This window comes from Coregonus clupeaformis, chromosome 14 (genome assembly GCF_020615455.1).
Source record: "Coregonus clupeaformis isolate EN_2021a chromosome 14, ASM2061545v1, whole genome shotgun sequence".
In the NCBI taxonomy this organism is placed as follows: domain Eukaryota; kingdom Metazoa; phylum Chordata; class Actinopteri; order Salmoniformes; family Salmonidae; genus Coregonus; species Coregonus clupeaformis.
The window spans coordinates 41,234,694-41,250,499 of record NC_059205.1 but is presented as its reverse complement, the minus strand read 5'-3'; the positions used below and the strand labels follow the sequence as shown (position 1 = coordinate 41,250,499).

The 15,806-nt window shown below is 41.0% G+C and overlaps 1 protein-coding gene across 1 annotated transcript in view; it reads left to right on the top strand.

Moving 5' to 3' along the window:
- The window catches only part of LOC121580885 (receptor-type tyrosine-protein phosphatase N2), a 186,267-nt gene that overhangs the window by 137,607 nt on the left and 32,854 nt on the right, over positions 1-15,806 (top strand). Inside the window, exon 15 of the mRNA XM_045224816.1 lies at positions 11,488-11,700. Coding sequence (XP_045080751.1) covers positions 11,488-11,700 — 213 coding nt within the window. The remainder of the gene's footprint in view (positions 1-11,487; positions 11,701-15,806) is intronic.

The window sequence follows — 15,806 nt, the reverse complement described above, 5'->3', positions numbered from 1 at the left end:
TCTCTATTACAGTACAAGAACATTAAGAAGTCAATATTGTATTTTCTTTCTTTGTTTCTGTAAGTTGAATTATATTTTAGTTATTGTATTCCTTACTGTATTTCAGTGAGACTCTTATATCTTTACAATAGAATAGAATAACATAATTTTTAGGTTCTGTATAAAGTATATGACTAACAGCACAGCACATCCCCTCTAACATTATGCCAGTGAAATGCAAGCTCTCGGAGAGCAATCCTATTCAGTGGATATGCATTAAACATCCTGCTCACTTCATTTCAAGGTTTCTTCATTCACCCCAGCACATACACATGGTCAGTCAAAAGACACTTGGGAGAGAAAACGTCTCCTCCCAACAAAAACTATTTTCAGAAAGCTAATTGTGTTCGTAGCATGCATAGAGCTTTTCAACATAGAGCATGCGCGCGCACGTACACACACAACTGAGAATGCCTCAGAGTCTCCTAAATGAATTGGCTCTTTTTGTTTGACGCAGGCTGAGGGGATTGTGATAACAATAAGGTCCTTGCCAATTATAGGCTTTTTTACATCTGGTAGTCCTTTGCTTTATGATGTACACCCTTCTTATGGAGCCAGACCTCAGTCTACTCAGTACCAGTCTACTACTACTCCTCTTCTTGTTATACTGTGTAGTGGCAGAATGTGCTAAGTAACTGTACCTTATCTGAACTACTGATTCCTTACACTCTCAAGCACTAGCTGTTTTTTCTATTAACTCAAATCCTACATTCTGGATACAATTTATGCTTATATAACCATGGGATAAAGGGTGTGACTGTAAGAATTGATCATTCATTTATTTGAGAATTAATTGTGAGAAAATAACTAGAATACCTAGGTGGCAGATTGAAGGGGTGGAGTATGTTTTCTAATATGTTTTCAAATGTAAATTAAAGCCTACCTGTATTAGCCCTTTTTTTAAAGGACTGATCACACTATTCTGTGATCAACCAAGGACTATGTGACCTGGGTTGTGAAATCAAGCACACAGCATGAAATGCTCAATTTGGTGGAAATCCTGGAGACACCTGTCAGACTGCAGACAGAGCCTGAGCCCGGCCAGTCTCTCCAGCACACACACACACACACACACACGCAGGCTGGTTATGTGGACTTGCTTGTCAAACAATTTTCCACCTTGTGAAGTGAGCTTACTCTGGTCAACAGCAATGCACTATACAGGGAATAGGGTGCCATTTGGGACACTGGCCTCTGTGTGGGCTGTCTGGACAGGTACGGCTTGAGCAGCGTGAAAAAGCACCTGGACTGCAGAGAAAAGAGGTTTCCTTTGCTTGCTTATTGTCTCTGTGGCCAATCATTTTCACTATCACTATAAATCCTCTCTGCCCATATGAAGTGCCTCATCACAGTTGGTTTTTTAGCAGCAACGATAGGATGTGGAAGCAGTACTGCAGCCTATGTTGAGTGGTTACGAAGGTTAGCCATGGACCTGGTCAAAAGTAGTGCACTATATAGGGAATAGGGTGCCATTTGAGACTCATCCAGGCTTTTGCTTTGCATGTTTACTTTGTTCAGAATAATAAGAGACACAGGGGCTCATGGGGGATGGGAAATCAGTGGTCTCTGAAAGGTGGAGAGATTAGTTTGGTGGGCTGCTACTGAATATGTGCTCTCAGCTTGGCAAAATAAGTTACACTTATTTTTCCCCATCTCTCATATCAAACATATTGCCATAGCATGATGGACAAGAGAGGTCAGGGAACTCACTGCAGTTGGTTTTAGATCTGTACCTCATTCGGAGCGGAAGCTATGAATAGTAAATTAATATAAATTAATACATTCCTAAACAACCTTTTGGACCTGAGTTCATTTTCACTTTTTTAACTCCAATGTTTAATCCACCACATAGTTTTCTTGCTGTGTCTTGCCTTTTAAGATGCTGCTTAGAGGGAGAAAACCCCTGGGCTAGACAACCTATCCTAATGGAGAGTGTTTGCATGCTACTAAGGGGGAAATTAGATATTGGAGCTGTAAGCTGTAGCTGGCTGTGGCATCCTTTCTGTTTGTCCGAGTGCGGCCCAGTGCAGAATGAAAGGGTCCTGTTTTGTCCCAGAGCTGAGCCTGTCACCTCCAGCTGTCACACAGGGGAACAATGGACCAACGAACGCAAGAGTGGGGCCAGAATAGAAAGATACACTAAAACGTCCCACCAAGACTTGTCATCTGCATTAGGCAGGATCTCCTTCTCTCCCCTTCAAGGACTGCATCCCAAATGGCACCCTGTTCCCTATATAGTGCACTACTTTTGACCAGGGCCCCTATGGGTAGTGCACTATATAGGGAATAGAGTGCCATTTGAGACTCATCCAGGCTTTTGCTTTGCATATTTGTTTTGTTCAGAATACCAAGAGACACAGGGGCTCATGGGGGATGGGAAATCAGTGGTCTCTGAAAGGTGGAGAGATTAGTTTGGTGGGCTGCTACTGAATATGTGCTCTCAGCTTGGCAAAATAAGTTACACTTATTTTTCCCCATCTCGCATATCAAACTTATTGCCATAACATCATGGACAAGAGAGGTCAGGGAACTCACCGCAGTTGGTTTTAGATCTGTACCTCATTCGGAGCCTGGGCCCTGGTCAAAAGTAGTGCACTATATAGGGAACAGGGTGCCATTTGGGACGCATACCTTCTTTAACCCTTTCTCTTCCCTCCACTGCTCCCCTCGCCCTCCCTCCTGGTTTCTCAGACCAAGCAACCCAGCCTTCCTTCCCCCATGTTTGCTGCAGCTGTTGCCCTCCATAGAAGCAGTCCTTTCTGGTGCTAATAACTAATTACCAGTATTTGTTGATTGTTTTTTGAGGGGATGTTTGCCCCTGTGTGTACTGTAGCGGAATAAGTCTCTGCTCCCTCTCTCTGCATACTGTGGTCTTTTGAGGATAGGAAATTGTGAGTCACTACTGCAGTGCATGGTCAATGCTGACACTTGCAAAACCAAAAATCAGATACATAGTTTTGTGTCTCAGCAGGACTGACATAAGACAGCAGGAATGATGGTTGTCAGGTTTCACTTTTTATGATGGAAATATTTTTTGGAGCAGGTGAATGATAAGGTAGGCTACAGTTGAATAGCATAGGCCTACTGTAAATCTGAGGACAACATGGACAGAATACAGTTGAACAGGTAAAGGATGATTTTCAACCCATAGATATAAAACTAATTATATGGTTTCACCCCTTAACTTCCATTAATTTGGTCATTCCATGAAATGAGTGCCTTTTGGGGTAGTGTAACTTGGTGAAAAAAAAGGTTGACATTCTGTCATGAAGAGCACATGTTCAACTTAATAAAAAACATGTTTTCCTATCTCAAGAGGTTAAATAAAAAAATTACTATAGTAAGTGCCTACCAAGTGACATAAAGTAACAGGGTTGACGATAACAGAGTTGACCATTTCATATTAAATCAGCTATAAATCCCCTTTTGACAGGGTGAATAGAAGCTTGTTGTTGTGTTAACAAACCTCCAAACGAGCTTCAAAGCCATACAACACTCCTTCGGTAGCCTCCAACTGCTCTTAAACACTAGTAAAACTAAATGCATGCTCTTCAACCGAACGCTGCTTGCACCCGCCCACCCGACTAGAATCACTACTCTCGGCAGGTCTGACCTAGAGTATGTGGACAACTACAAATACCTAGGTGTCTGGTTAGACTGTAAACTCTCCTTCCAGACTCACATTAAGCATCTCCAATCAATAGTTAGATCTAGAATCGGCTTCCTATTTCGCAACAAAGCCTCCTTCACTCATGCTGCCAAACATGCCCTCGTAAAACTGACTATCCTACCGATCCTTGACATTGGCGATGTCATTTACAAAATAGCCTCCAACACTCTACTCAGCAAATTGGATGTAGTCTATCACAGTGCCATCCGTTTTGTCGCCAAAGCCCCATATACTACCCACCATTGTGACCTGTTCTCCAAACCCACTGGCTCCAGGTCATCTATAAATCACTGCTAGGCAAATCCCCGTCTTATCTTAGCTCACTGGTCACCATCGCAACACCCATCCGTAGTCTGCGCTCCAGCAGGTATATCTCACTGGTCATCCCCAAAGCCAACACCTCCTTTGGCCGCCATTCCTTCCAGTTCTCTGCTGCCAATGACTGGAACGAACTGCAAAAATATCTGAAGCTGGAGACTCTTATCTCCCTCACTAACTTTAAGCGTCAGTTGTCAGAGCAGCTTACCGATCACTGCACCTGTACATAGCCATTCTGAAATTAGCCCACCCAACTACCTCATCCCCATATTGTTATTTATTTTGCTAATTTGCACCCCAGTATCTCTATTTGCACATCATCTTTTGCACATCTATCATTCCAGTGTTAATACGAAATTGTAACTATTTTACACTATGGCCTATTTATTGCCTTACCTCCATAACTTACTACATTCGCACACACTGTATATATATTTTCTGTTTTTTTTTTTACTTTATGTTTTGTTTACCCCATATGTAACTCTGTGTTGTTGTTTTTATCGCACTGCTTTGATTTATCTTGGCCAGGTCGCAGTTGTAAATGAGAACTTGTTCTCAACTGGCTTACCTGGTTAAATAAAGGTGAAATAAAATGTTTAAAAAAAATACAAACAGGGAGGGGCAATTGAATGCAAGCTTCACAAAAAAATGGACAAAATGTCTAGCCTGTTTATCTATGGGTAACAGTTTTCTGCCACAAAACACCAGAAAAGTGCCAAAAATAGTAGAACCAGTTCACCTGCTTTTACACTATGATTTGACTATTAGATGTTCAATGTTTCTTTAGAAAAAAATATTTAAAAAGGAATAGTTTCACCATATATATATATCTTTTTTTTACCTTAAAATGAATCACTAGTCACATTAAATAAATAATAATCTTTAGAAATGAATTTGTCAAAGCAACAAAATAACTAGGGCTTTACAATGATGCAGAAAACTTGGAGAAATGTTGGGGTTAAGTGTGTTAGAAATCTTCCTAGAAGTCACGGAGTGCACAAAAGGACATGACAAAATGATGAATTTTGGCACTTTAGCAAGTCTTTATTCATATTAAACATCAGATGTATTGAATTTGCCATGTGGTCTATTTTAAAGGGCACTTAATTTAATATAACAGGCTTTTAAAATGCAATATTGGTGCACAATTTCGACTTAAAATATCAGAGGGACGCAAAATGCACTAATTTCGTGGAACGACCCAATTAGTAATCATATCCAAGAAGGAAACAAAAGAAATAGAAATAAAGCCTAGTTTGGCTATTCCATAAAATAACCCTAAACAATTTTACAAATGAGAGGTAAGCAATTGCGCAGGGTCCATTCATATTCCCGACAAGCTTTTCAACAGCCAGCTCTGAGCTCTCCTCAAGTTTTCACTATGTTCACAACACTGTCCGCAACATGTGGAGGCATCACCATAGCAACCAGTGGATGTGACGTGATGTGTTACAGACAGGGACTCGAGGACCACTGAATATAAGGAGCCTCTCACTTTCTAATCTTCTAAAGCGAAAAAATCACCCACAAGCTTCTCTTTTCCGCTTGAGCAGCTTTCAGCGTGCTGGTAGAGTTGAGACTTATCTTACTACTGAGTTTGTCTAGGAAAAAAAAATCTGTTGGTGTATTACATTTTTCTCCAAGGTTTCACCTCATTTGAGAAATACGGTGCAGGGCAACCACTGCGGTGTGTGCGCCTTTGTCACGGATGAAATGAATGGAAGAGAGAGGCTGTGAACTTTTTGAGAGACGAAAGCCAAGATTCATTCACGCTGATGTCGCCGCCGCTGCTAGTGTCTGTGCATCGGCTGCCGTGTCGCGCGTGCTCTCAGATGGAATAGGGAATAGCTGAAGCTCAAGGAATCTCTGTAGCATCTCAACATGGATTTGGGTAAATACTCGCATACGCTAACGCATTATTGCAACACAATTTGGCTTCGCTTCTCTCTATCTCGAGATAGCTCATGTTCAGCAGGTGCATGTTGTGTAGGCTATTGATCATAATTTTGATTGTGCTTTGAGATCATATGCTTATCTATTAACATATTTTGTTTTGTCATGCATAGGCTATAGCCTAGGATACAGCTCATATGGATAATTGCGCACTACCCATTACGTTTTTGTATTTCATATGGTGACCATGCGTAGTCCTCCGTTGGTAATATTGTATATTAATTAACCAAAGCCTGAAATATAAATTCAATAATATGCTCTTATTTTTATGTCTCTCACGTTTTCGATCTATTTTGACCACACTTCTATAGCAATCTGAAGTTAGCACGGTGCAGTACCTGGAGTTTACGCATTATGGTGATGGATGGCTCACAGTTGCCAGGGGTGGACTCAGTGCATATTTCTGTAGCCTAGACAGTCTTTAGAATTATTTTTTTTTATCATAACGTTTATTTTTGTCTAGTCTATTCAGTATTCTCTGGAATTACATTTACATTTGAGTCATTTAGCAGACGCTCTTATCCAGAGCGACTTACATGAGCAATTAGGGTTAAGTGCCTTGCTTAAGGGACATCGACAGATTTTTCACCTAGTCGGCTCGGGGATTAGAACCAGCGACCTTTCAGTTACTGGCACAACGCTCTTACCTACTAAGCTACCAGCCGCCCACATATATTGAAGTGAACAGACCTTATTGAAATATAGAACAGTTATTATGCCTGCAATAGTGGCACTTCATGTTGTAATTTATATGGATAATTTACTTGTTTTAATGTTGTGTACATATAATACATTTGGAGGACCATCATGCATCACAATGTGAGTGTGCATAATATCAAAGTTGTATAGCTATGTTTTCCATTTTTCCAGACTGAGATCCAAAGAACAGAATAGAATGGAAGCAACTTCCAGTAGAGTAGGCCTATATATATTTGATATTATGTGTGGTAAATTGTGTGAAAATTGTGTTATCAATTTATACAATCTTGAATTGTTAAATTGCTCTCTTGAAAAGTGTGTGTGTGTGTGTGTGTGTGTGCTCACACGCCTGTTTGCTGAAAGGTTTTGTAAATGGGGGTGAACTTTTCAAAGGCATTGTATTATCCTAGGTTAGGGAGAGATCATTTTTTCCTCACAAGTAGCTGGCTGGGAACAATAGTTAGGCGCCTCTCTCCCCCTGACCCTTTTTCAATGATTTTGAATGAGCCAGAGCTGTAGAAATCCATCTGCCTTTTATCTAAGGGAGCCTCACTAATCCGCCATACCCCCTCACCAAGCCAACCAACATCCCTCAACTCAAGCCCTCTCTCTATGCCTTCTATTTCAAATGTAAGAATTGAAGAATTGAAACACGTATTGGATGGGATTTAGGAGGTCTCTAATTTTGCAAGAGAGAAGAAGAGACCTTGGTCTCAATATGACTCCCTGTTAAAATAAAGGTGAAATAAAAGTGAAAATAAAGAGCCCGTTACTCAAATCCACCTCTGCATTTGTATTGTCCATGTTTTTCTGCCCATTTAATTCAAAAGTTTTAGTATCTTTATTTTGTATGTCTCGCTATAGAACAGAAAAAGATCTTGCTTAACAGTTTTCTGTCATCATATTGTAAACCTGTATAACCTACGGATTGTAGGAGAAATACACTTGTCTTATATGCTGACCATATTGCAGCAATAAATCATCTATTTGAATGAATTTATCTGCATCACCCCTCAGATCATTAAGTATCCTTTCTCTCTCTTTTTTGAGATTATTGCAGCCTATAGGATATTCTTTCTCTTAGGAGAATCAGTGTTATTTTGGGCAGACTCGCCTACATCTGATATGTGTTGAAATGAAAAGCTTGAACCCAGAATGTGCAGCATCCATCCTTGACGGCTATGCTAATGTTTTTCTCCAATGCATGCTGAGGAGGAGCTGTGTATGTCAGATCACATTTGCCTATGTGATATGGAAATTTGCAAGTACAATCACTTTAGGACAGATGGACAATAGACCTCTCGTCATAAAAGGATATCCCTTCTCTTTTGCTCTCAGACAATATTTTCAGCTTATTCTATATATTTTTTTTGCATTGCATTAAAAAGGGTTGAAACTAAATATGTATTTCTTAAAATGGAGCTAGACAAGTGTAAGTTAAAAACCCAACAGTAGCCAAAGTTATTTATATTATTACAAATTATCTTCATACCAATCACATTTGTTTTCAAGGAATGTGTGTCAATTTATGAAAAATAGTTTAATAATGATTAATATTGGCACATATATATATTTTTGTTAATCTATTTTTGACCAAACATAATTAAGCAATGCAAATGTTTTTGCATTTCTTTCCATATATAATGTGATTCAGTCTTACACAGTCCTCTGTGCGTCAAGATGTTGCCATGTAATTTGATTGAAAGTGCTAAGCCTTTGGCGAGAGAGTAGGAAATGAAGGCCCTGGAGCTGCAGTATTGAAGAGAAGATTCTGTCTGTCTGTCTGTCTGTCTGTCTGTCTGTCTGTCTGTCTGGCTGGCTGTCTGTCTGGCTGGCCTGCCTTTCTGTCTGTCTGTCTGTCTGGCCTGCCTGGTAATCTCTATTCTTTGTTGCCTTTGTACTAAATAAAAGGTAACACATTATCTTGGTGTTTAATTTTATTTGTAAATGCATGAAAGAATGTAGGCCTTCAGATAATAATCACACACACTGTATATACATATTTACTTTGAACATTCTCCCTCCACAAGCTTTTTGCTTTTCAATTATTATAATTGTTTTGCTCTATGCTACAGCATCTGGTTCTGTGGTTCTGCACCACAATCAGAACCTCAGCTCCTCATTTTTCATAGACGTGATTTAGAACATCCCTACTACACTGACAACCGCACCCAACGTTGATTAAGCAGGTGAAGTCAGGCTACATTTATTTGAATCGAGAGAGAGAGAGAGAGAGAGAGAGAGAGAGAGAGAGAGAGAGAGAGAGAGAGAGAGAGAGAGAGAGAGAGAGAGAGAGAGAGAGAGAGAGAGAGAGAGAGAGAGAGAGAGAGAGAGAGAGAGAGAGAGAGAGAGAGAGAGAGAGAGAGAGAGAGAGAGAGAGAGAGAGAGAGAGAGAGAGAGAGAGAGAGAGAGAGAGAGAGAAAGGCAGCTATGAAGAAGAGAGTCAGTATGTGTTAGAAGCTAAAGCATCTGTCCAGTGAGGACAGTTACAGATTGAAGACTATATATGGCCATTACTATCCAAGCAAGATGCCATCGATCTTTCTCTATGAAATTTAATTTGACAAAACAATGAAATGACAAAAAAAATACAAATTAAGTCATTTGATCCGTGGAAAAATATATTTTATATCAAAGCAAGTGTGTCATGCAGTTAAAATGTATTATTAATGAGTTTGTTTACAATAAACATTCTGCTCAGTTTATTTTTCAATATTTCTGTAAGATACATCAGAGCGTTACATTATTTTTTTTCTCTCCCAGAGACTGAGAGAAGGTCACTGGAAATAGAATGTTAAGAATCTTTTAGAATATAATCTTTAGAAAGAATATTATCTTTTTCGGATTCTATCTCCCAGACTGAGAAATGCTAGTTTTCATCATAGCACTGAGGGCCTTAGTGAGACAGAGATAGGAGAGCTTTCCACTGTTTCCTTTTAACACCATCACATTACCATTCAACCAGGCTTTACAGTAGGACTTAATGCTCCCAGGCAAGTTGGACCCCATAAAGCATTGGGCAACTGATGTCTCCCTTTGTGGGGCTTTCTGCGTCCATTCTTTTAAGGTACTGGATACAGCCAGCTATGAATGAAATCAGGGGGAACAGATCTACACCGCTCAGTGTAGTGGTGGGGTACCCTGCTTTACAGCCTCACAACACAAGGCATTCCAGAACAATCCTTTTGCAGCGTTCGTTGGCCGCCCCTTCCCTTCCACCCTTCCACCTCCCAGGGGCTTACACGTCTGTGACAGGCAGGCATGCCCAAGCAGAGCCCATCTCACAGGCTGCGTCCCAAATAGCACCCTATTCCCTATATAGTGCACTACTTTTGACCAAAGCCTTGGTCAAAAGTAGTGCTCATATATGGAATAGGATGCCATTTGGGATGCCGTCACAGCCTCTTTCAACACACATTTCCATTAACTGGGATGCAGACTGGTCCGGCCCTAATCCCTATGACCCCTGGCCTGCCACCGACCGACCAGGTTCCACCAGGCCTTTTTGTTTTTTTTAGACCAACAATATTTGCTTGCCAGGTCTTTATGATGCAGAGATAAAAGAGCCTTCACTGTAAATGAGGGCCTTGCATTTCTGCAATATAATACAGGGTAGAAAATAGAATGTGGCACGCTGAATACATAGCATTCAATTACTATTAGAACAAGATAATGAATAGCCTAGTGAGGCATTTATAATGGTGAGAGAGGGGGGGGTTGGAATGTTTTTATTTTGTAACACTACAATGAGGATGTAAAAAAGAAGAAGAAGAAATCGGTTAACGAATTATTCCCATCTTGTAGCAAGCAGGAGAGTGTCAAGCCAAGCAACCAAGCCTTTTTCGCTATTGATTTCTTTTGATAATTCTGTATAAAGGGGAAATTGTAGGTCTGGTAGTTGGGATTGCAATTTGCAGCTCTCGTCTCTTCATTCTTCCCACTGCTCCATATTGTTGCTAACATCATTTATGCTGTCTCTAATGAGAGAGAATTATCAGGCTATTGTTGATTTACTGTGGCTGGGGCTGTGTCCCAAATGGCACTTTATTTCTTTTCCCAAATGGCACCCTAGAGACCTTGTTGAAAAGTAGTGCACTATAAAGGGAATAGGATGCCATTTGGAACGCAGCCCAGTTAGAATGGATTAGGGCCATTATCCATAGATCACTGGCCTCTGAAATGAATTCCATGTAGCAGTAAGACAAGTTGCTTTTAATGAATAACATAATGAATTTCCCTTCTTTAATATGTTTTTGTACATGTAGTGCTTTTTCCATATGTAGCCTATTTGGTTGTAGGTTTATATGGTGTTTTAATTTAGCACTCTGTATATTGTTGGGCTTTCTTCCTAGCAATGTACTGTATCAAATGAAGTAGGCTATTTCACATCCCAATGTTTGCTTAGATGTATTTTTCTTGGCAGTGGATTAAGTGCTTGACAGGTTGTAGCTACTCGACTAGTCATTGGCTACGAGTCGCAGGTCCTATTGTTTGTAATGATGTCAAAAAAAATACAGTGGTTGGGTTACTGATTTTCAAAATATGTTATTTTATTCAATATGTTCCTAAATCATCTACATTTTGGGGAGCTTATCTATTTGTGGAGTGTATCTATTCAGTGCACTATTACACACAGATGATGGAACAGAAACATTATCTGATTTCTATCTGCAACATCGATGTGCATACCTATGTCCAACCAAACCATAAAAATTTTTAGATAAGGAAAATGTGTGAAGTCTGAAAACATCCTCTCATCATGTAATCCTCTCTCTCTCTCTTTCCCCCCTCCCTCCCCCTCCCTACAGAGAAGCCAGATAAACCAGATCCCCACCAAGTACAGCACGGCCGAGTCCACCAAGTACATGATCCTGACGGTGGTGTCAATCCTGTGTATCGTGGCTGTGCTGCTGGCCTCCACCGTGGTCTACTGCCTCCGACACCGCTCTCACCACAAGCTCAAGGAGAAGCTCACCAACCTGGGAACAGACACAGGCAGCGATGCTACCTCCACCTATCAGGTAAGAGGATATATATCAGACATTAGTTAGTCTTTATTTCAATGTCCCAAATAGTACCCTATCCCTATGGGCCCTGGTCAAAATTAGTGTTCTATTTAGTGAATAGGGGACCAGTTGGGACTTACACAAAAAAAAATACAGATGACTTGATCTTCTTGGTCATTTTATTTCATTGATAAAAACGGAGAATCACAGGGAATGTTAGATTGTTTTGAGTGTGTGTACACTTGTTAGTCTACTTGGATTGTATAATAGATAAAACATTTTGTGGTGTAATTTATGTCTGTATTTGACATGTTTCTTACTGTGGAGTAGTATATAGTTATTCCATTCCATTCTGAGTGTTTGGGAATTGGGAAAATGGAAAATGATATGAACCCAACAGGTTTGTGGGTGGCGTTGTCTGTTTGTGCTGGAAGTCATTTCAATTCCCCTCTAACTGGTGTAATTATCCAACGGCCTGCAAGTCCAGGTGTGAAATTCAATTTATAGAATCCAATATTAAGTGCCTTTTTAAGCAAAGAGTTCGATTTTAATTTCCGCCACTGACCTTTCGCCCTTATTTTTTAAATTAGAGCATTGATTTAAGAATGCCCATCTCTTTAGTACTTACATTTACAGTACTGTAGGTGCTTTTCTCAAGTCATTCTTATTTTAAAAAATAATACTAGTTTAGGGTATTTTACTTTTTAGTCATATAGCAGATACTCTTATCCAGAGTGACTTACAGTTAGTGCATTCATCTTATCATAGCTAGGTGGGAAAACCACATACCTCAGTCATATTAAGTAAATGTTTTCTCAATAAAGTAGCTATCAGCAAAGTCAGTGGTAGGAGGAAAAGGCCAAGTGTTAGTCTTAGTTCATGAAAGGCAAGAGTGCTAGTTATGTTTTTTTTTGGGGGGGGGGGGGTTCAGGGGGGGGGGATGAGGTGGGGTTTCTACTTTGAAATATGTATGTTTTACTGTGACATTATAGGATGTATTTCATATTAACCAACAAGGTGGCTGGATAGTTTTATTAGTCTTAAATCATTTTCATGATCCACTTACTGCTGGGCTCCTGCACATTTCCACTTAATTGATGTTTACTGGGCCTTTACACAATTCGAGTAGGAGTCAGTGGCTTTTCCTAATGCATTTACCACCTTGGCCATGCAACTAAAACACTCATATTTTAAATGTGTGTGTGTGTGTGTGTGTGTGTGTGTATGTGTGTGTAGCCCAGCACAAGGAAGCAGGGGACTCTTTAGAGCTACATGCAATTAAAGCAGACGGGTAGCAGCGGGCAGCCTGACTTCCGTACTACACACACTCACACACACACACACACAAACACACACATACATATATACATACACACACACACACACAAACACACATTCTCACAGTATCGCTGCATGCTAATGACCAAGGCCCTGGGTGTGTCTGTCTGAGGCCATGCTCACACACACACACAGACACACACACACATACACACACACACACGTCTATATGACTAACCTGTACCCCCGCACATTGACTCGGTTCCGGTACCCCATGTATAAAGCCTTATTAGTGTTATTTTAGTGTGTCACTTTTTTTTTTCTTTCGTTTATTTAGTAAATATTTTCTTAACTCTATTTTCTTAAAACTGCATTGTTGGTTAAGGGCTTGTAAGTAAGCATTTCATGGTAAGGTCTACACCTGTTGTATTCGGCGCATGTGACAAATAATATTTGATTTGGATTTGATATACCCCCACACACAACGCTCCCCTTGCGTCAGTGTCCAACCAGCTTACTGTTTATCAATCCTCTGAGCCTTAGCTAGGTCTCCAAGTTGTCAGGCATATTTTCCTGTGTTATGAAAGTATGATGTTGACAATGAGATAGAGAGCTTGACTGACAGGCTGCCTGTTGTACCTGAGTGCTTGCTGTTGGCTTTCATCTGGGAGGGATATTGTGGATGATGCCTCTCTGTCAGTCTCCTTCTCCCTGGATAACCAAGAGAGACATGGGAACTGCCAGTCATACTGTTGAACAGTCTACTGAGGCTTATGTTATCCCTCCCTGGCCTTCCTCCTCTCTCCTCCTCCTCCTCCTCTCTCCTCCTCCTCTCTCCTCCTCCCTCTCACTCCTCTCTCTCTGCCCACCCAACCTCTCACCCTCTCACCCACCATCTCTCTCTCTCTCTCTTCTCTCTCTCTCTCTCTGCCCACCCACCCTCTCACCCACCCTCTCTCTCGCGCGCCCGCTATTTCCTCTCTCTATCTCTCTATCCACCATATTGTGCCAGAGGGCCTTTGTATGTTTGTTTTAGCATGGGGGCAAAGTGGTGAGAAAGGCCCCTATATTTGTTGGAGGGCGTGCAAACACAGGCGCCCTGTGCTGTTGTAGCCTTGCTACCCTCTGCCACCCTCCCTATTAGCACTCTATTATAGATGGCCTGCATCCCAAATGGCACTCTATTCCCTATATAATGCACTACTTTTGGCCAGAGCCCTACGCGTAGCAGTACACTATATACGGAATTGCATTCCATTTGAGACGCAGCGATGGACTGGTGTTGGAGGCTCGCCCACACTGGTCACTCTTCACAGACACTCCCACTGCCCAGGGTGATGTATGGATGCTTCCCAAATGGTATTCTATTTAGTGCACTGCTTTTGACCAGAGCCCTATGGGAATAGGGTGCCATTTGAGACACATTTGGGAGTCATGTGACTCATAGGCCTCTTTTGTCTTTGTCTTTGTTATTATTTTATGTCAGGCCAGACTTTGTTTTGTGAGATAGCTAGTGCTTTCTGTATCATCTGAACCAAACGCATTGGAATACATTTCCATCATAAAACCTTTTCTAAATTTCTACAACGTATGCTTTAACAAAACATCGGTGTTAAATTCCCAATTTTTGTGAAATATAAGATAACACATCCATAGCTTGTTTACAAAAATCATTTGGAAGCATGAATAATAAAACATAGTCTGTCTCTGGCTCACACTGGAGGACCGATGTATCTTTTCATGCAGGATTTTGTTTTCAACATTCCTCCATATCCTACAATACAACATGGTGATCAACCTTGTACAGTGGGGGAAAAAAGTATTTAGTCAGCCACCAATTGTGCAAGTTCTCCCACTTAAAAAGATGAGAGAGGCCTGTAATTTTCATCATAGGTACACGTCAACTATGACAGACAAAATGAGCTTTTTTTCTCTCCAGAAAATCACATTGTAGGATTTTTTATGGATTTATTTGCAAATTATGGTGGAAAATAAGTATTTGGTCAATAACAAAAGTTTCTCAATACTTTGTTATATACCCTTTGTTGGCAATGACATAGGTCAAACGTTTTCTGTAAGTCTTCACAAGGTTTTCACACACTGTTGCTGGTATTTTGGCCCATTCCTCCATGCAGATCTCCTCTAGAGCAGTGATGTTTTGGGGCTGTCGCTGAGCAACACGGACTTTCAACTCCCTCCAAAGATTTTCTATGGGGTTGAGATCTGGAGACTGGCTAGGCCACTCCAGGACCTTGAAATGCTTCTTACGAAGCCACTCCTTCGTTGCCCGAGCGGTGTGTTCGGGATCATTGTCATGCTGAAAGACCCAGCCACGTTTCATCTTCAATGCCCTTGCTGATGGAAGGAGGTTTTCACTCAAAATCTCACGATACATGGCCCCATTCATTCTTTCCTTTACACGGATCAGTCGTCTTGGTCCCTTTGCAGAAAAACAGCCCCAAAGCATGATGTTTCCACCCCCATGCTTCACAGTAGGTATGGTGTTCTTTGGATGCAACTCAGCATTCTTTGTCCTCCAAACACGACGAGTTGAGTTTTTACCAAAAAGTTATATTTTGGTTTCATCTGACCATATGACATTCTCCCAATCCTCTTCTGGATCATCCAAATGCACTCTAGCAAACTTCAGACGGGCCTGGACATGTACTGGCTTAAGCAGGGGGACACTGCAGGTTTTGAGTCCCTGGCGGCGTAGTGTGTTACTGATGGTAGGCTTTGTTACTTTGGTCCCAGCTCTCTGCAGGTCATTCACTAGGTCCCCCCGTGTGGTTCTGGGATTTTTGCTCACCGTTCTTGTGATCATTTTGACCCCACGGGGTGAG